This window comes from Mustela erminea, chromosome 2, assembly GCF_009829155.1.
Source record: "Mustela erminea isolate mMusErm1 chromosome 2, mMusErm1.Pri, whole genome shotgun sequence".
Taxonomy (NCBI): domain Eukaryota; kingdom Metazoa; phylum Chordata; class Mammalia; order Carnivora; family Mustelidae; genus Mustela; species Mustela erminea.
The window spans coordinates 139,733,804-139,756,526 of record NC_045615.1 but is presented as its reverse complement, the minus strand read 5'-3'; the positions used below and the strand labels follow the sequence as shown (position 1 = coordinate 139,756,526).

At 38.0% G+C, this 22,723-nt stretch overlaps 1 protein-coding gene across 2 annotated transcripts in view; it reads left to right on the top strand.

Annotated features, from left to right (window-relative positions):
• The window catches only part of SCFD2 (sec1 family domain containing 2), a 428,274-nt gene that overhangs the window by 88,808 nt on the left and 316,743 nt on the right, over nt 1-22,723 (top strand). For both annotated transcript variants that reach the window (XM_032334293.1, XM_032334294.1), the window contains exon 4: nt 12,628-12,803. In XM_032334293.1, coding sequence (XP_032190184.1) covers nt 12,628-12,803 — 176 coding nt within the window. The remainder of the gene's footprint in view (nt 1-12,627; nt 12,804-22,723) is intronic.

The window sequence follows — 22,723 nt, the reverse complement described above, 5'->3', positions numbered from 1 at the left end:
AATTCAGCACCACTGCCTGTATTGGTATGATGGCCCCAACCCCTTTACCCACCAGTGTTTTTGTACCGGGGGTAAACACGAGTAGCAAGAGTAACTTTTCAGAGTTACTTTGCAGAGTAAGAAAATCCAGTAACATCTTAGTACTATTATGAAAATAACTTTGGCTTTTTTGACCACTTGATAGTGTCTCAGGAGCCCAGAGGCCTGTGGAACATCTTTGAGAACCATCATTTAAAAGAACTCCACATTCCCTGGGGTATAAGATTGACACAATTTCCTAGAGATTGTTGGAATTATAGTTGGGTGTCCAAGTAGAAGGGGAGAAAGCTCACTGGCATTTTTTTTTTCTAGATAATATTACAGCTAATAGTCATTTTTGTTCATTTGAAAGATATTTATTATCTGCATATATTATATATCAAGTCCTTATAGGGAATAAGAAATGTATAAAATATTATTTTGTCTTCAAAGTCATTTAACTTTTCTGAATCTGTTTCTCCATGTGTAAAATGGGGGGGGGTTAGCAGATTATCTGGTAATCTGATAATTAGATGAGGTGATTTATGTGAAACATAGTGTTTATGAAATACAGGGTGTTCTGTATAAGGAGGGTATAGTATGATGGAATTATTTATCATCTCCTGGGCAGGCAAGACACATTGTAAACACAATGACCAATGGTCTCGCAACTGCATATGAAGACTACTCTACCACATGTTGGGGTAGAATTATTCTGTCTAAAGGATTTGTTCCCTGATCATCTCAGTTGGAAAATGTGTGGCTAGAGTACTGATTTCCAGAAGTGAAAATAGAGATTAGGGATTTAGTTACCTGGTGATTATGTTGAAACCTAAGTAGTGAATTTCTAAAGGAAGCATAAGGTCGATCAACTAGAGAGAGAAGGTAGAATGGTTGAGAAAAAGGGCTGAGGCCAGAGTCCTAAAGAATATCTCTATTTAGGGATATGAAGATAGGGAATATACAGAAACATAAAGAGTTTCCTTTGAATTAATAATTGATAATGCCTGAATGCTTTAAGGCCACTAAACAAATGCCTTCCCCTTGAACTCTATCATTTAAAACAGACCTCAAATTATCTCCGCTTCTCTGTTTTCCTCATCTGCAAAATGGGAATCTAAGTTTCTAACATCCCTTCTTCAAAGATCTGCTCTCTGGCCCTATATTTTCAACTTAAATTGGTGCATCTTTTTCTCTTCTTTTTTCCTCATCCATCTCTTCCTTTTCCTCTTGTTCCTTTTTATGTTTTCTCAACATAAAAGGTATTTTCAACATGAGACTATGGGCTAGGAGTTTAAAAAACCAAGAGAATGATATGATGAGAAGGTCTGTGGCTACAGGGTGGGATTTATTTACCTAGAGGCTCCTCTAAGAGCAGAAATTCTTTTCCGGGTCATAGTGGTCCCACCGAGGAAATGTGCCTTTCCCGGCAGCCTTGGATACTGCCTTCCAGATAACAGAGGTAATCTATCTCTTCCCTTCCATGCTTTCTCTTGAGTTTATGAATGTTGATTCAGTGTTTAAGTTAGCCTCGGGAAGGCTACATTTCCAAGGAAAACCAAACCATAAATGTTTCTGGTGATTTTATATTTCAGTGTTTTATATAACTTTCAGAGAGAGCGGTTTATTTTCTATTTGTGACCCATGGTCCCTCAGCAGTTATACTTCATTCCAAGCTATTCTGAAAACATATTTTACAATAAACTTCTGAATTTTGGAAACATTTGAATTGATTTGTATAATTAAAATGCTATTTTCACATTAGTTTCTTACTCTTCGTAATGCTGTAAAGCTCAAAATTTGTGTAACAAGAAACATACACAATTTAAAGGAAATCCCAGGAAACCTTCATATATATGGTAGTATAAAAATGGACATCAATTCCCAGCTGTACTTTGTCCAGGTTTCACAATACAGATGGCTGTATATCCTGTCCTTCAGTCCCTACGGGAGAAGATTTATAACATTTTCCTTCTTCCTCCTTTAATAACTCGTTTCAGCATCTTTAGTCATTGCCATCATGATGTTTGTTTCTCATTCTGACTTAAATCTCTCCACCTGCATGTTAACCATATTTCTTTGCCCTTTGACCTCAGTAGAGGTGGGAAGCAGGCAGTTATTATTACTTTTCTATTTCTTTAATCTGTTGAAAGACAATGCTTCATCCATTGTACACATCTGTTTATTTTACCTGAGATAAACGATTTTATTTCAGAATAAAGAGGTTAAAAAGTAACACTAGTGGGCACCTGGTCCTCAGTGGGTTAAGCCTCTGCCTTCAGCTCAGGTCATGATCCCAGGGTCCTGGGATCGAGGCCTGCATCGGGCTCTCTGCTCAGCGGGGAGCCTGCTTCCCCCTCTCTCTCTCTCTGCCTGCCTCTTTGCCTATTTGTGATCTCTCTCTGTGAAATAAATGAATAAAATCTTTAAAATATATATATAAAAAAATAACACTAGCACATGCTTCTAGAAAATTCAAATCACAATGTACATAAAATAAGATATCTTCCCTCCCCTCCATCTTGCTCTTCAACATAATCTTTGTTCCTAAATTAATACCTTGTTTTCCAGGCCTTTTTCTTCGTAACTAGGTAAGAAGTAAGTAAGTAAATACGTAAAAATAGTATGAGAACAATGAAACAAAGATGCATAGTATCATATGGCAATGTATTTTCCACTGTGATTCTTTTCTCTCATTTTTATTAGTGTTTTGGCTACCAAACATAAAATACCAGAAGGAAACTTAGTGATACAGACATTGCTTATATACTTTCAAAATTATATTAAATTGTTAAATTTAATCAAATTTAAAATGTGTGAAAATATTCACACAACATGGAAAACTGTTTGACATTATCAACTAAAGTGAAGTATATACTCACCCAGCAAACATGTGGGCATGTAACCGCTAGAAATGAGTGCTAGTGTTCACCAAAAGGCATGTAATAGAGTGTTCATAGCATCATTATCTATAACGGCCCCAAACTGTAGAATCTAAGTGTCCTTTAAGGCAGAATAGATGAAGAAACTTCTATGGTAATACAGAGCAATAAAGCATGGTTAGAAAAAAGAAAAAAAGATTGAGATTCTGGATAATGTTGAAAAAAAGCTAGACACGAAAGAGTACATATGTATAACTTCACTTATATGAGGCTCAAAACAGAGAAAAAAATGGTCTGTGGTAGTAGAGCTAGAAGTAATGGTCTACCTTTGTGGGATTACCGGCTGGGTAAGTATACGTATACCAAGGAGTCTCCTAGAGTATTGGATATATTCCATATGTTGATCTGGATGGGGTTACATGGATAGATACATATGTAAAAAGTAGTTGAACTATGCACTTACTATTTGTATACTTTGCTTTGTATTATGCTCCTCACTTTCTACGTCCATCATACCTGAGGCTCCTGAGTCTGGAGTTGCTGGTTCCTTCTGGGGACATGGCTCCCTCCACCATACTGCCTTTTCATGTATTCTAGACCAAGCCTTTTTGGGGATGGGAGGATTATTTTTATTTGTTTTCCTCCATCCTTTAGTACTCTTCTTTTCCTCTTTTATCTTCCAGGCATTTATACTTTAGTTAAAATTTTTTTAATATGATAAAAATGACAGTAGTATTACTATATTAAAAAAGAGTTGACTTATAATTACTTGAATATTCTCATTTCTTCTTTTCTCAGTTGTAAATAAGTATAACTAAGCACCATTGTGTCTCCCAATGGAAAATTTCATTCAGGTTTTATTCCAACATGTAGATTTATAGCAGTATGTCTTTTTCATAACTGAGGAAATTTGGATATGGTCTTTTTCTTGGTGTGATGAAAATGTTCTCAAATTATATGGTGGTGATAATTATACAACTCTGTAAATAGACTATAAACCACTCAATTACATAATTTAAGGATGAACTTTATGGTATGTACCAAAACAAAATTCACCCAAAGTTTAAACATAAATTGAGAAACTCTCCTATAATGTAGAAGAAAACAGGACATTGAAATATGATAGAAAAGATAAAAGATAAAGAGAACCAATCCAGGATATCCAAGAACTATATTAGAAGTTTAAGAAAGAAAGAGAAAGCAGAGAATAAGAAATTAGCAAAGGACGGGGGCACCTGGGTGGCTCAGAGGGTTGGGCCTCTGTCTTCGGCTCAGGTCATGATCCCAGGGTCCTGGGATCGAGCCCCACGTCAGGCTCTCTGCTCAGAGGGGAGCCTGCTTCCTCCTCTCTCTCTGCCTGCTTCTCTGCCTACTTGTGATCTCTGTCTGTCAAATAAATAAATAAAATCTTAAAAAAAAAAAAAAGAAATTAGCAAAGAACGAATGTGAGACTTTCCCAGATGTGAAGGACATAGTCAAATTGAATAGGCCTACTGAGATAAAATTGGAAAGAATAAAAAGACCTCTAAATTAGACATGATCACTATGAGTCCTTAGAGTACAAGAGAGTAAGATCCTAAAGGTCCCAAGATGGAAAAAAGAAGCTCACCTACAAAGGAACAGGAATGAGACTAGCACACACTGTTTATCAGCAACCCTGAAAACCAGAGGATAGTGAATAATACATTATCAGCCACCTAGAATTCCAGACTCCAATAAACTACCATGAAGCTTTGAGGGTAAGAAAATGCCTTTTCAGGGATACAAAAACTGCTTTCTTCACAGTTCCTTTTCTGAGGTTACATAAGAATGTCCAGCAAGAAAAGGCAGTATACCAAGAAAGAAAAATCAGGGATTTAATGAAACTGTTCCAACAGAGGAGAGCAATAAAAGGAGTTCCAGGCTGCTGGCTATACAGAAAGGCCTAGGACAAAATTTGCCCATATTAGAATGGGAGAGTGAAAGGTTTGCAGTATTCAGAGAGGGGAAAAAGCTCCCAGACTCCAAAGACAGGACACTGTATTTGAGGTTAGAATACTTTAAAGCTTTGGTTAAGGTAGATAATGCAAAGGAAGGGCAGGAGTAGGAAGGAAGAAAGGAAGGATAAGAAAGGAAAGGGAAGGAAAGAAAGAGGGAGGAAGGAAGGAAGGAAATACACCACAGAGCATTCTAGTAGCGAAGTATTATATGCATAAGGAAGTGTAATCATAGCGCATAATTTGCTTCTGTCATTAATAGTTATATAGTTTATAATGATGTAGGCTTTATTGATTGATTTTGAACTTTTTTTTTAATGAAACCATGGAAAAAGCACATAAGACTAAATTATGGTTACAGAACAAAATATAAATGCCAGTCATCATGACAAGGAAAAAATAAAAGTACAGATGATTTGCAAGATGAAAGGGGGAAATAAGAAGTAAGGGGGATGTTTAAGGGGGGGCTATGATTCTCTTCTTAGAACATGAAAGGCCGTAGGATACCATCTGTATTTGACAGACCAAAAAAGAAAGTTTTAGTATATAATGTAGGTTACAAAGATAACCAACAGATGGGGGCAGAATGTTTGAAATCTCTTGTCTGCTTATAGACTATCTCACAATCTCTTTGTTGTGTGTTCCTATCCCTTTTTATTTTTTCTGTCATTCTGATGGAGTAAAGAGTGGATATACACTATGTGCTTGGTCTACTGTCCGAGCCTTTTGTGTTTTTGTTTTGTTTTAAGATTTTATTTATTCATTTAGAATAAATGAATATTTATTTATTCATTTATTTATTCAAAGAGGGAGCACAGAGGGAGAGTGAGAGGGAGAAGCAGACTCCCCAGGGAGCAGGGAGCGCAGTGTGGCTCAATCCCAGGACCCTGAGATCATGACCTGAGCTGAAGACAGATGCTTAATCGACTGAACCACCCACCCACCCAAGCGCCCCTAAGCCTTTTGTATGCTATTCACAAAACTCCTAAACCCTCTTTCACGCACAAGATTCTGGCTGTCTTATGTCAACTCTTGAATTACACTCGAAATTTTCTCTGGTGATGCTGCCAAAGACTCAAAAGCTTAACTTTAGTAAAGTTGTCACCTTTGATATATATATTGTTGTGCGTGTTTTTGCTATAATGTGTATAAATCCCTGGAAAAGTTGTTTTGCAAAATCACATACTAGGACAGAAAAAAAAAATACCATTAGCAGAGGCCCATTCAAACATCTTTGCAGATCAATAATCAGAGAACTGACAAAACCAGTAAGAATCTTGATAAGCTACCAGCACAATTAAAGAGACATGCTAAATTTCTAGAAATAAATGTTACAGCTTATACAGGACGTTATGTGAACAAAAGCGTTGAAAGTAGCTCACTGGACGGGGATGTGAAGAGGAGTGGAGGCTTATTAGTTGCACTAAAGATCAGGGAGAATCAAACAGGAAGCACTTCCAAGACAGGCCCCGTGGCCAGGCGGAGCCAAGAGGAAGAGCTAGAGACACATGGGCACTGCCTGTGGTGCTTGGTTCCTCTCATGGCTTGTGGTGTTCAGCTGTGTTTGTTTACTTTGTGTTCAGCTGCTGTTATTAGGTGGCACAAAATGTTGAAGTAATGAGAAAAAAAGCAACATATGAACAGATGTGACTTTTGTGTAATACTGAAATTATTCTGTTTCCCAATTGTGTATGAACAAATAAACCAGAGTTTCAGCAGGACCTCTTATATTTAAATATTAATGTCCTGCATCCTTATTATATTAGAAAAGTGATTGACAAAGAGACAAATGAAATGCTGATTTCTGGGAATGCAAGACTTGAAACACCTAAGTTTGTTTATTCCAATTTGGGTTTTCATGAAAATGATGAATAAAAAACGTGCAATGACAGTTTTTATTATTTCTCATGCCAAGAGGTTTTAAAAATTTTTAGTAGCTAAATACGCTATTTTAGACAAAATTTCTGGTGGTGGTGGTTTTCTACCATTACAACAGTTTTATGATTAAATCAAACCTGACATTGACAGAATATTCTTTATTTTAAGCATATCAACAAAGAATCATGTATGTGTAGATATGTGTAGATATTTTAAATATATTTTAACAAATATATTTAATATTCTATATATTTTAATATATTTAATATTATATATATTTTAATAATATATTTTAATATATTTTAACAAAACAGGTTGAGGAAATTATAATTTATCAAGTGTATGAGGTTAATGAAAAAATAGGATCCATGATGCATTTGAATTCAGTTGAATTCTTTATCATAAGGATCACAAATATTAAAATGTTAAATCCTTTTATTTTCCAAATGTATTCACTTTCCCTCAAGAGATAATTATATTTTAATGAGGATTTAAAATATAATAGAGAATTGATGGTTGATAGAGTTTTATGTTTTTCTCTTAGCTAAATCTAAGTAAGAAGCCTATTTCTCTTTCTTAAAAACTCTCAAAAAAAAAAAAAAAGCCCAATAGCTTTTCTTACTTGAAAACGATTTCTCGGATTTTAGATCATCATCTTTCAGGAAGTTGCTATATGTTATGTAGTCTTTTTCTTTTGGAGAATAATTGTTGAAAATATTTTAGAAAATACCTTTAATAGGAAAAGAGCGAAAACAAAAGAAATACCCTTTCATATAAGCAATAGAATGCCATGCTGAGGTTAGTTCCACAATAAAAGCCGCACTCATCTGTATGTGTGGCCAGGGATGGTGATCTGGAGAAAGGAAGCGAGAACTGAGATAGTGGTAGATGACAATTCTTTGCTTACTCCCTACAAATCTTATTTGGAGAGGAATCTGGAAACCATGAGTTAGGATAGTTTCAGTCTACTAGCGTGCCAGAAGCGGAACCAATACAATCTCCTGAAATAAAGGATTTGTGTCATTTCTCTGGGTAGCTCCCTAAGGGGTTTGGTTCCACCAATGAATAAATTTCCTATTTCTACACTAAACTCATCCTTTGGGATGAGTTTTAATCTCATCTCCTGCAGTCTTGATATCAACTAACTTTTGTTTTTATGGCTTTAAAAATTGTGTTACAAGGCCTTCTGAATGGACATCTTAAAATCACCATGTTAAGTCTGTACGAAACGCTTTTGTGATTGTTTTGTGATGTAAGTATGTCCTCCTATTACTTTTTCAGCACCTGCTTCTGGTTGCTTGCTGTTTTAGTGAGCTTTCTCGGGTCATCAGTCTCACTGTAGCATTTTGGTAGTCAGTTAGTTGATTTCCATTTGTTTCATGTAAGGTTGTGACTAAGTTTCCAATTTTGAAAATCTCACTAGCCTGTATTTTTTTTTTTTTTTTTTTTTTTGAAGGCCAAGCAAAGCTTTATTTCGAGCCAAGCATCGAGAATCAAACTAACCGGCCAGGGCCATCTCTTGCAAAGAGGTGACCTCTCTCTGCCTTACAGACTAGCTTTTAAGGGCAAAGGCCATGTGGTTGTGCCTGGCCATGCACAGGTGACCAATGAGACTGTAACACATAGAGAAAACTGCACAGTCATGCGAGGTCACAAATAAGTGACCAATTGAATTACAATTTACCCTAGTAGATATTTGAACTAGCCTATCACCTTGGTCAGAATTGGTACCCAAAAGGCGCCCAAAGGGTGGGGCCCGTTCAATCAGTGGGGGCACATACTGTCTCCTAGCTACCAAGGAATATAGCCTGTATTTTAAAGCACCACATGATGTACTTTTTTATTGAATTCCAAGTAGCATGCTAATGGAGTATCAAGACATACCCAATGACGTGTTACTAGCATTTGTATGTAAGAAAAAACTATATAGAGGGGAACAGAATAGGGCAGCAAATGCAAATAACTACTAAGTTCACAATGTAGTGTGTTGTTGCATTTCCAGTTACCAAGTTCTCTATACTCCTTTGTTCCTTTGGATCACACACCTTACCTGGGCAGGCAGCATTACGTAAATATGATGACTAGAGGCCGAGCTAGGAAATGCTAACTGGATAAAAAGTTCAACTCTGTTTTTGAATCAAAGAAACTCTTATCTTTGAATTGAACATACAGTTGTTATAATAGAAATCTAAACAGACCTTCTGATGAATTTCTCTGATGATTTTCACTTCTTTTTTTTAAATTTATTTATTTGACAGACAGAGATCACAAGTAGGCAAAGAGGCAGGCAGAGAGAGAGGAGGAAGCAGGCTCCCCGCTGAGCAGAGAGCCCGATGAGGGACTTGATTCCAGGACCTTGAGATCATGAACCAAAGGCAGAGGCTCAACCCGCTGAGCCACCCAGGCACCCATGATTTTCATTTCTTGTGTTCTTTCTAAACAACAATTAAATTGCAAATGGGTTGTATGTATTTTGAGCTTAATTCTGCTTCCCTAGTTAAGTAGATAGGGTTGGAGAGTTTGGCAGTTTTGAATCTTAAAGGGCCTTTCATGCTTCCAAGACATTTTATGTTTTTCCTTAGCAGTATTACTGCAATCATGATTAAGTAATTTTTTGTGTAATTGTTTAATGAATATCTCTCTTGATAGACTAAGCTCTACGTGTCCAGGAACAAAATTGCCACCACCAGCAGTACAATGTGTAAACAAGTACATGGAGGTCACGTCAATCGTGAATTGAACCCATTTCACGTGAAATTTTTTTTCATGTATTTAGTGTTAATATTAAATAGGCGTTAGAAGATGTCATTGTGTAAACATGTTATCATCTGCACAAAAGGCCTCCACCCCTAAATGAGAATGATATGTAATAGACTGAATTCATTAGAAGGGCATCAAGGAGATATATTTGTCTTCTGTATTTGTTCACTGTGAGGACAAAGAGTTTTGTCTGATTTGTTCACAGGTTTATTTCTAACAGCAAGAACAGTGTCTGTCATAAAAATATATGTTGAATCGATGACCTAATAAAAGTAATGGCACAATTTAATAACAAGAAAGTAAACAACTGGGTGCCTGGGTGGCTCAGTGGGTTAAGCCTCTGCCTTCAGCTCAGGTCATGATCTCAGGGTCCTAGGATTGAGTCCCGAATCTGGCTCTTTGCTCAATGGGGAGCCTGCTTCCCCACTTCTCTCTCTCTGCCTGCCTCTCTGCCTACTTGTGATCTCTCTGTGTCAAATAAATAAATAGAATTTTTTAAAAAAGAAAGTAAACAACCTCATAAAAAATGGGAAAATATTTGAACAGACACCTCACCAAAAAACATATAGCATGGCACATAAGCACATACAAAGATGGCCAGCATTACTCATCATTAGAAAAATACAAATTAAAGCCACAGTGAGATGTTGTTACCCATGTCTTAGAATGACTAAAATAAAAATAAGTGGTAGTAGCAAGTGCTGGTGAGGACGTGAAGTACTAGAACTCTCACAGGTTGCTGGCGGGACAGGCTGCTTTGGAAATCAGTTTGTCAGTTTCTTACACAGTTAAACATACATTTAGCATATGACCCAGTAATCCCAGGTCTAGAAATTTACCCAAGAAAAATGAAACCATTTGTTCACACACACATACTCCCATGAAAACCTGAACCTGAATATTTGTGAAGAATTTATTCATAATTTCTAAGAATTGGAAATAGTCCAAATGATCACTAACTGGTGAATGGATAAATGAATGGCTAGGTAAACTATGGCATATTTATACAATGGAGTATGATTCAGCAAGAAAAGGGAGCATACTATTAATATAGGCAACAGCACAGACAAATATCAAATGCATTAAGCTAAAGTGAAAGAAGCCAGAGTCAAAAGGCTCCAGACTATGTAATTCAACTTATAGAACATTCTGGAAAAGCTCAACTATGGGACAGAGATCAGATAAACACAGAGAAGTGCTCATCAGGGCTGGGGTGGAGAAGGAGAATTGACTGCAAAGAGGGGAAGCTCTTTGGAATGATGGAAATGACGGTGCTTACCCAACTACATGCATTTGTCACAGCCCATGGAGCTATACGCCAAAGAAGGGTGGATTTTACTGTATGTCAATTACACCTTAATAAACCTGACTCAAAACCAGACAAAGAAGGTGATGAGGCTCTTCTCTGTCAGTAGTTAAGCCAGTAGGTCAGTAGCTTGCCGCCTTGAGGTTCAGGAATGAACTCAGACTTTATCACGGAACCAAAGAAATGAGTGAGACTTGCTTTGCCACTTATCATCCCACTACTCTTCTTTTTGTTGCAGGCTTATAAGTTTCTTGTGGTGAGGTCTTTAGTTTTTGTGTATTGTGGTCAAAAACTGTTTATTAAGATACCTGATGTTTAGCGTTGTGAAAGACACTGAATTCCCAGTGCCTCAGGGGGCTCTCACAAGTGGAGCCCATGCCTTGCTTGCCACCGCATAGACTTGCTATGATCATCAGAAGATGGCTTGCTTGCACCATGTGAACTGTAAGGTGCTCAACAAATATAGGGGATTTCATTGCCAAATATTAAACCTAGATGTAATAAGCAAACTTGGATTTCAGGCATTGGAGAGCAACCCACAAGCATAGTGTGGATAAGCTGTGTAGGAAAGATTTACCTGACTCGCATCTATGTTTGGCCCCGTTGCGGCCTCCCTGTCCGACGGAGAGACTCTGGTGTTCTGGAGTTTTGTCCATAGCAGCCATGAATGGCAGGAATGCAGTTTGACACACTGGAAAATGCAAAGTGACTCACTTAAAGGACTGCCATAGGCAGTCCTTGGACTTAAAGGTTCTACAGAGTGAACCTTCAACAGGTGTTTTGCTTTTCTGTACTATGTCTAGTCTTTTATGAGATGGGGCTCTTGTTTTAGTCTAGGTGACCATTGGGGCACGTGTGCTATATAGCTCATGCCTGCATTTTCTTCTGATGCCTCATCTCCCAGTGTTTTTGCCACCCCAGTTCTCCATAGATTTTTATTTCATACAACAGCCAGCTTTGATCGTCATGACTTTTGTCATGAACCCATTGATCTCAGTGGTGAGGTTTGAGCCACAGTCGTAACAGACTTCTCTTCTTACTTTCTAAACATACACACACCATTAGAAATTTTGCCTTTTTGCTTTTTAAATCAGTATGCACTCTTCTTGGGGAGCCACGCCATGTTGAGCTCACCAGATACTTATAGGATGACTTTGAGAACTTACTTGTGGGCATTGCACAATTATAAAATAATTTCTTCTAGTAATATGGCCTTGGCCAGATCACTTAATATCTGTTTCTTTCCTTGTGTGTGTGTGTGTGTATGTGTGTGTGTGTGTGTGTGTGTGTGTTTAATTTTTTAATTTTTATTTATTTAATTTTAAAGATTTATTCATTTATTTTTAGAGTGAAAGAGAGCATGAGTAGGGGGACAAAGGGAGTGAGGGTGTCACGTATTCTCCTTGCTGAGCGTGGAGCTTCAGGCGGGATCTTATGACCCTGAGATCACGACCTGAAGTGAAACCAAGAGTCAGACACTTAACCAACTGTGTGCTTCCCAGGTGCCCCAGTTTGTTTTTTTTTTTAAGTGGGCTCCATGAACATACACCCCTGAGATCAAGACCTGAGCTGAGATCAAGAGTCAGATGCTTAACTGACTGAGCCACTCAGGCGCCCCTGTTTCTTTACCTGTGAAAGGCAGGAAATAGCTTCACATTTGCTCCTGTCACCATGTTGTTGTAAGAATCACAATAGCTTAAGAAAGCTTACAGCCAACTCTGAAATTCTGTGCCAATATGAAGCAGTAATGTTATTAATGGCATTCTTGTCATGAGTTCACTACTGATAGATTATTATGTTTCTCCAGGGAGAGTCACTCCAGGACAGCTCATGTCCTATATTCAGCTCTTCAAGAACAACCTCCAAGCTTTGGTGAATCACTGTGGGCTCCTACAGCTTGGACTAGCCACAGTTCAAACTCTGAAACACCCGCAGACTGCTAAGTGGGACAACTTTCTGGCTTTTGAAAGACTCCTCCTCCAGGTATGTTGCTGTGGGAGGTTCATGGGATATTAATAATTAAAATGGTCGCTTCTGGGGGCGGGGAACTTTGATATTTGTTGTAGTCTTAGTAGTAAGTCTTATAGTTGACATATACTCTATATCATATTCTCTAAGAGCCTCCAAATTAAAATTACAGTAGAAATTTTCCATACCTATGTTTTTTTGTTTTTTGTTTTGTTTTGTTTTGTTTTTGGACAGTGACATCTTTGGCATCTCACTCACTATCAAGAATCTTTTTTGAGCATTTGACCAATCTCTTTTCAACTTTATACCATTTGGACCTTTCTTGATCCTCATGGTATCTTTCTTCCATCTTTGCTACTCTCCTTGCTGACTATTACTACTATTTACATTTCTTCTGACACTAGCTAGTCTCTAATCCTCAAACAACATATAGCACATGGCTTAAAATGATGCTTAATAAAAGATGGAGGAAGACAAATTACACTTGTGAATGTAGTGAATTTGAAGTGATTTGTATGGGATGAGGACCTTTTCATCCCATACAATGAGGACCTTGATGAAATATTTTCATGGAAAACTTAAAATCCCTCTCCTTCTGCCCCTCCCTCTACTTGTGCTCTGTTTCTTTCTCTCTCACATGAAAAAGTAAAAGCTTTAAAAAAAACAAAAATTATGAAGCATTTCAAACTGAGATAAAATAATATGACATATCTATTTGTACTCTCCACATTGACTCAATATAATTTATCCATTTTTAATATTTATTTTATATCCTTTCTCATTAAAGAAATAAAACTAGAAATAAGGTTGAAACATCTCTGATACTTATACCCTTCCTTGATCTGATTCTCCTTTTTCCTTTCCCAGAGGTAATCACAAACATGATTCCTTGCTTCTGTATTTTTATTAAATACTTCCTTATTCATAAATAATACAGACTATTGTGCTCTGGATTTTACTTTTTATGTAAGTAATATTGTACTATATTCCTAAACAACCTGTGTTTTCCTCTCAACATTCTATTTTATTTTATTTTTTTAAGATTTTATTTATATTATATTATACAGAGAGAGAGATCACAAGTAAGCAGAGAAGCAGGCAGAGAGGCAGATGCTGGGCTTGATCCCAGGACCCTGAGATCATGACCCGAGTCGAAGGCAGAGGCTTAACCCACTGAGCCACCAAGGCGCACCTCAACATTCTATTTTAAAGATAATTCAAGTTGACATATATAGATCTAGTTCATTTATTTAAACTATGCCATACTATTTGATTGTATGTGTGTGTGTGGAGAGGGAGAGAGAGGAAAAAAAAGAAGAAGAAAAAAGAAGAATGTGGTGAATATCCTAGACCATGTGTTTTGGTGTACATGTGAAAGAGTTTCTCTAGGACACATATCGTGGAAAGTATGTTAGATTATTGACCATGCATATTGTTGAATTTACTAAATATTAATAAAGTGATCACCAACGAGGTGGACCTAGTCGACCCTTCTGCTAGGCATGGATGACATTTTGTTTCCCCACATAGTGTCAGGACTCAGTCGTTTTATTTTTTTTTTAAAGATTTTATTTATTTATTTGACAGAGAGAAATCACAAGTAGATAGAGAGGCAGGCAGAGAGAGAGAGAGAGAGGGAAGCAGGCTCCCCGCTGAGCAGAGAGTCCGATACAGGACTTGATCTCAGGACCCTGAGATCATGACCCGAGCCGAAGGCAGCGGCTTAACCCACTGAGCCACCCAGGCGCCCAGGACTCAGTCTTATCAACATATTTTAATAGTGGGTCTATTAGTAATGGTGGTTCTATTAGTAATCATGGGTCTATTATTAATAGTGATATTTCTTTATATAAGTTTGCAATTCTTTGACTACTGATGAGGTTGAGCATCTTTTATAGTATATATGGACTCCTCAGTTTTCCTCTTCTGTCAATTGCTCATTCTTATACTGTGCCCATTTTTATCTGTTGGGTAACAGAAGCACTGTCTTATGTCATGCAAATACTTCCCTGAGGCTGTGGTGTGTCTTTCAACTTTAATGCCAGTATGTTGTACAAAAGTTTAAAAATTTGATGTAGTCTAGCTGATTAATGTTATCCTTTATGATTTGTGCTTATTTATATTTTATATTAGAAATCTATTTCTACTCCTAATTTCGAAATATATTGTTCTATATTTTCTGCTAAATACTAACTTTTGACATTTGACATCTTAATCCACATGGAATTTATTTTTGTTTATGGTATTATTCAGATCTAGCTTTCTTTTCTTCTGTATGGATAGTCTAATCTCCCCACACTATTTGTGGAATACTCCACTGTATCATAAGTTACTTATCTAAGAGTCATTTTCCTCTTTCTCATGTTGGCAGAACACCAGTTTTGTTTCAGTGTCTACTCCTTTCCCAAATGATTCAAGCAAATCCTGATTGCTCTCAGAGTACGCTGGCATTGTCATTTCCCTACCTAATGATTAGTTTAGCAGTTCAAGCCAAACACAGGCAAAGGGTAGTTTGCTAGAAGTGTTTCTAGGAAAGATTTTCTTTTGCCTTGACAGAATATACATAATGAAGAAACAATCTCCTTTTTCTGCTTCTTGATGTACATTTACGACATGAGCATTTTGTGATAATGAAGGGAACTCACTGAGATCCTGAGGAAGATAGATGGAACCTGGATCTTTGATGACTTTGAACCCTAGTTCAAATATCTTATTTTGTGACATAATAATTGTTCTTCTCATTGTTTGAGCCACTTAAAAAATGTTGGTTTTCTCGGGCACTGGGGTGGCTCAGTGGGTTAAGCATCTGCCTTTGGCTCACTTCATGGTCCCAGGGTCCTGGGATCGAGTCCTTCATTGGTTTCCCTGCTCAGCAGGGAGCCTGTTTCTCCCTTCCAGTCGTGTTCTCTCTCTCTCTCTCTCTCTCTCATTCAAATAAATAAATAAGATCTTTTTAAAAAATGGTGTTGTTTTTTTTTTTTTGTTATTTGGAGCCAAAAGATATTCATCTTTTTCCTACTGATATGTAAAATACTAAAATACCACATAACAGTGGGTTTATTTCTCAGTTTCTAGTCAGTGCCAGTGGCCAGTTCATCTACCACAGAATTAATACCACAGTGTTTTAAAGTCAACATGTCCAGTTTTATGCTTTTCTTTATAAGAGGGGATTATTAGATTTATTTGTGAGTAGATTTTAATACCATTGTGAACTGAATTCAGTTTTCTGACTGTCTGTTGCTGGCATTTAGGGATACTCTTCACTTCTGCCTGGTGATCACATGTCCATCAACTTTGCATTGACATTTGTGTTTGTTTTTTCCTTTCTACACTTTCTTGATACCACTTTCATTTTTAGTGCTCTGACCAGATACTTGGACACTGTTCAAAAGAGGCAGTGAAAAGAGGCTTCTTCTTCTTATTCCTGACTTGAAAGAATTTTCTAAAATTTTACCATGAAATAGTATGTGCTGTTTTTTTCTAATTGGGCTGAGAAAGTTCCTTCCTAAACCTAGTTTACTAGGTTTTTGTTGTTTTTTTTATCTTGCATGAGTGTGAATTTCATTTCTAAATTCATTATGAATTTTTTTAGATGACTGTGTCAGGTTTTTTCTTCCTTAATTGTTAGTGTGGTGAACTTATAATTTTTTATTGTTTTTTCAGTGTTCCAAGATTCATTGTTTATGCACCACACCCACTGCTCCATGCAATATGTGCTCTCCTTAATACCCACCACCAGGATCACCTAACCCCCTACCCCCCATCCCCTCCAAAACCCTCAGTTTGTTTCTCAGAGTCCACAGTCTCTCATGCTTCATCTCCCCCTCCGATTTCCCCCAATCCACTTTTCCTTTCTTTCTCTTAATGTCCTCCATGTTATTCCTTATGTTCCACAAGTAAATGAAACCGTATGATAATTGACTTTCTCTGCTTGACTTATTTCACTCAGCATAATCTCCTCCAGTCCCATCCATGTTGATTCAAAAGTTGGGTATTCATCCTTTCTGATGGCTGAGTAATATTCCATTGTATATATGGACCATATCTTCTTTATCCATTCGTCCATTGAAGGGCATCTTGTCTCTTCCCACAGTTTGGCGACTGTGGCCATTGCTGCTATTAACACTGGGGTTCAAATGACCCTTCTTTTCACTACATCTGTATCTTTGGGGTAAATACTCAGTAGTGCAATTGCAGGGTTATAGGGTAGCTCTATTTTTAATTTCTTAAGGAAACTCCACACTGTTTCCCAAAGTGGCTGCACCAACTTGATTTCCTACCAACAGTGTAAGAGCGTTCCCCTTTATCCACATCCTCTCTAACACTTGTTGTTTACTGTTTACTGTTGTTAATTTTGGCCATTCTAACTGGTATAAGGTGGTATCTCAGTGTGGTTTTGATTTGAATCTCCCTGATGGCTAATGATGATGAACATTTTTTCACTGTCTGTTAGCCATTCATATGTCTTCTTTGGAGAATTGTCTGTTCATGTCTTCTGCCCATTTTTTGACGTGATTATCTGTTTTTTTGGGTGTTGAAGTTTGAGGAGTTATTTATAATTTTTTTTTAAGATTTTTATTTATTCACCTGACAGAGAGATAGAGAGCACAAGTAGGCAGAATGGCAGGCAGAGAGAGAGAGGAAGAAGCAGGCTCTCTGCTGAACAGGGAGCCCGACGTGGGGCTCGATCCCAGAACCCTGGATCATGACCCGAGCCCAAGGCAGAGGCCCAATCGACTGAGCCACCCAGGTGCCCCTATTTATAATTTTTTAATGTTAAATAATTATTATTGCATTCCTGGATAAGTTCAGCGTGGTCTTACACACCCACAGGCACACACATACACACAGCTGGATTTAGTTTGCTAATACTTTACTTAGCTATTTTCATTTATGCTCATAGGTGAGATTAACATATAATTTTTCTTTATTGTGCTGCTGACAAAGGTTATGGTAGGTTTTTAAAATCAGGGTGAGTTTCATTTTTGTATTTTCTGGAGCTGTTTATCTAAGAAAGGAATCACAGTTGCTCAACAGTGAAATATCTCTAAGGAATCATGTCAACATAGCTTTGTTTTTGTTAGATTTAGATTTTTATTGCTAATTTAATTATTTAAATGTTTCTAGACCTATTTAATTCTTCTGTTTCCTCTTGAGATTATTTTGGTAGTTTATATTAGCTTAAATCAGCTATCATTTTTATTTTCAAATTTATTGGCATAAATTTATTCATAGAATTTTCATAAGAATTTAAATCTCCTTTGATACATAGTTGTGTCCCATTTTTAAATGCCTAATATTTTTATTGTGCTCACTTTGGTCTTATTTTGGTCAGTATTAGCAGAATTTTATGAACCATTCTAAAGACTGAGATGTCTATCTCTGCATCTGTCGATCTCCTCTGTACCTCTGCCTGTACCTGTTAAAGGCCAGGAATTCATACAAATGCCCCAATTCTAACCGAATACCACAAGGTTACTGTAGTGTTCTCCCTTTCTGTATTTGTAGCTTCCCTGTCTGACAGTGAAGAACCTGTGTCCCATTACCCTCAACATACTTAATGATGTGATAAATTTCCCCACATGTAACCAATTTTCCATTGGCGGTGCCTCCCCTCTCATGCCCTTTGCACCTCACCTGGGCTCTGTCTTCCTGCTGCCAGCCATGGCCAAGTCCACATAGATACTCTCTTTCCTTTCACATGCAGGCAGCCCTCCTGAAACCCTCAGATAGATGCCCTTCTCATGTTACTTGAGCTCTGCCGTCGTGCACTGTGCTACCCCTGCCTCGCCCTCATGCATGGGTGCCCTTCTCACTCTCTGAGGCTCCATGACCCCCCAGCAGGCCCCACTTCTGCTCCCCTGACACTGATGCCTCCTCGCTCTGCAGGCTCTGGTCCTCCTACAATACTGCCGTGGCGACTCCCCTGTTTAGATGCTGTCACCTCCCTGCTCAGGCTGACAGGGTCTTGGGGATATTCTTCTCCTCCAACCTCTGATGAATGCTTCTCTCACCTCCTTTGATTCTGACAACCCATATAGGCCTGCTGCTTCATTTTCCCCCATATCCTGTGTCCCCTCCCCTTCCCACCATGCCCTCCTCATGGCACAGGGGCCTTGATAGACTTTTTGACCATATTCCCCCATTCCCATCCACTTTGCTCAGGTTCTTATACCTTGCACTGGGGCCTCATTGCTTCCAGCTTCCACGTGGATGTCCTCTCTATCCTCTTCAGGTTCCAGCATTGCTGGGCTCTGCCACCCATCATGTAAAGATACCTTCCTTAGGTGGTGACAGCCTGCACTGGGGCTTCCACCCCACCCATGGAAACCCTTTTCATTCCTTTGGGCTCTGATAACCTGCTCTAGGCCTCTTCTCCAACTCCTTTCCTCCTCACTGCCCTACCACACAGACAAAGCCCTCACCCTTTGTTTCCCCCAGCTCCAAAATCTAACAAAAGTGTTTCAAAATAAGGCAGAGCAGTGTTCTCTCAGGAACAATAATCTTTCAACTCAATAGAGGTTCCTGAAGAAACTTGACACAGTTTTAATTCTAACCCATCTTATATTTATAATTAATTTTTAGAATCCTGGTCCATATTAGACTGCCTCAGATGTGACCACAAGACTTGGTGTGGTTCTTTCAGCAAATAGAAAGGAATAAAAACACTGGGAAAAAGAAGTAAGCATTTAAAATGCCAAAACCCTGCTTTTATCGTAATTGCACATTGCCTAGGCAAGCCATGTGTTCTCGGTCATTTCCTTGCGAGTTAGTGCTTTAGCATAGGCAAACTTGCTGACGGGCCATCCCCACTGCTCCTCGTTTACAGCCATGCTTACTTTATATAGTTTACGCTTAGCCATTAGTGTAACAGGTCCTAATATTCGGTGAGCTGTTCCTTTTATGGACTTCGGTTTGAAAGTAGAGCATCTAAGTCTATTTTGAACATGAGGGTGGCTCCTAGCTTTTCCCAAAGACCTTGAGAGCCACCTAGATGCAAATCTCAGCCAGCATGGAGAGTTGTTTATTTCTTTGGTGTCTCATTTCCACCACTCTCTACCAGGCCACTGTCACCAGGACCTCAATGTTGACTTTATAACTAACATTATAGACAATCTTGGTTAAGAAAAAGAAATTGGTCCTGGAAATCTATAACCAAACACAGGTCACCGCCTTTCCTCTACACTACCATCTCTCAGTTCGGTGGTTTTGGCAATTTTGTGACAAATCAGCAACAGATCCTAGTACAATTCATAAGACTTATGTTTGGCTGAGGCTTCCGAAAATGACAGAAAGAGAGTGTTATTTTCTCAAAAGGGAAACTATTTTGAGTGTTGTTGGGACAAATCTAATATTTATCAGCAGTGAATGTGCTTTTCAAAACCAAAGGAGATAAAATATCCTCGCAAATCCTTTTCCTTTCCCTTATCTCCAGGGTCCAAAATCACAGTCTGTGTTTTAGGTGTTTGGTACATGTGTGCTCATTAAGAGAGAACTGTTTCTGTTTCAAGTTTAAAATGTAGAAAAGAGCAAATTTAACCTGAACATGGATACAGTTTTGATGCTATTAATGAATGTATTCACTTATAAGAGTAGCTTTGCTTTTTTTTTTTTTAAATCAAAGTATGGATTTACTTAATTTGGGTGGTAGCCTACAAAGAATTTTCATAGTATAGCAAGAAAGTTTGATTTAGTCACCTCATCTAATTAGGATTAAATTGCTTACCTCCTGGTGTTTGTTATTGTTAGGACTGAATAAAATTATGTATGTCCATCACTAAGTGGAGTGTTTGGCATGGAGTAAGTGCTCAGTAAATAGTAGTTGTTATTTATTCTTTCAGTTGAACCAGAAATATTACAAATGCCAATTTATTTTATGTGAGCAATGCCTTTAACATACTCTCACCTAGACTTTGTATTTCTAACTTAAAATTTGTTCAGGAAAAATGAGGTTTTACTTAGAAAAATGTTGCTGACTTTTTGTATTTACTGTTCAATAACGTTTCACAGCATCTTTCTTTATAAGTCTAGATGTAAATCCAATAATTTCTATAATGCATATCTTTATCTTTTTTTTATTAAGTTCAATTAGCCAACTCAGAGTACATCATTAGTTTCTGATGTAGTCTTCAATAATGCATTAGTTGCATATAACACCCATGTCTACCATGCAAACCTGATGTTTTCATGGTAATTGTCACAAAGAAAAACTTTATTGACCATAATTTATCATGGCTATGGAACAGTAGCAAACTCTGTGTAGAAGAGGGAACTGGGTTTATACTACCTAAAAACCGGCCTTGTACATATGTGTTATCTATCTCCAGTTAGTTCTTTAGGCACAATTTTTATTTACAAGTTAAAAAATCCAACTTGGAAAGTGATTTTTAAATAAAATACAAATGAGTTGCAAAGCCATTCAAGATAACCCAGGTACATGTTGCTTAGTTTTAAATTCTACCTGCCTTTGCAATGAAAAATAAGCATGCTACTTCACTAATTGTCAAAGAAATTTTTAATGGGTAGAGTGAGTTCTTTTTATGACGTACTAAATTTCAGAATATCTCTGCTACAACAAATCAGATTTCCCTAAGTAAGCAAGTGTCTGCCTGTGCTGTAACACATTGGGGGTTTACCTTCCCAGTCCTTCAGAGCTTGCATGTTGTCCCCAGCCTTGTGGCGTGGCTTGGAGGCGTCATGCCTCATTGCAGTTCCATGCCTGATCTCACCCACACCATGGGAGGTCCTGTTTTGTTACGATTTTTCACTTGCAAAAGTATTGGTGACATCGTGTAGCTAAAGAGTGAGTAAGAGGCAGAAAAAGATGATTCCCAAAGTCAGACCTGAGTGTCATTTATAGATTATAGATTTTTCATAGGGTTTTTCCTGAGGAGGAAAATTATGGACCATGTTTAAAAGAAAACTTCTTATTTCTTTTAATACTACTCTCAACATTTCTGGCACAAAACGTGTAGAGATTTTCCTACACCAATCAGTTATCAACTCCAGACTGCAATTGGGTGTCCTACATTTCAGTCATGATACTAACTACATGGGGCCAGGGCACACCCCCTGGGGTACAGGGTGGGTCCCACTAGACTGCCCCCCCCACTTCAAATACCAATTGCAAGTCTAGACTTCTCATACTTCTGATCAACCAGTTATATATTGGGTCTTCCATGACCCCCTCCTTGGGTTTGATAATTTGCTATAGTGGCTCAGAGAACCCAGGATACATTTATTTAAGTATACCAGTTTATTTTAAAGGATATTACAAAGGATAAAGATGAAATTCAGATTAAGAGGTATCTAGGATGAGGTCTGGAAGGCTTTTTAGTGCAGGAGATTCTGTCCCCCTGCGGTTGGGATGTGCCACCCTCCCAGCACATGGGTGTGTTTACCAACCCCAAAGCTGTGTACTTGAGGGATTTTTATGGAGGCTTCATTGCATAGGCATGATTGATTGACTCAGTCTCTAGCCCCTCCCCCTTTCCCTGAAGGATGGGGATGAGGTTGAAAGTTCCAAGCTTCTACTCACGGCTTGGTCTTTCTGGTTACCAGTCCCTGGGAGCTATCTAGGAATCCACCAAGAGTTACCTCATTAAAACAAAAGATGCTCCTATCACCCAGAAAATTCCAATGGATTTAGGAGTTCCATGTACCAGGATCCAGGGTCAAAGATCAAATATGAGAACAAACGATGCTCCTAGCATTTCTATTGCTCAGGAAAATACAAGGATTTAGAAGCTTTATGCCGGGAACTGGGGGAAGAGACTAAAAGCATGTTTTGTATGATGTCACAGTGATTTTCACAGTAATTATCATATGGTTTCACAGTATCACATCAAAAATGACAACAGAGGCAAGTATTAGAAAGCATCAAGTTTCCCCCACTCCCAATTTCCATGAGGAAGGGCTTTTCCTAGGCATGCTCT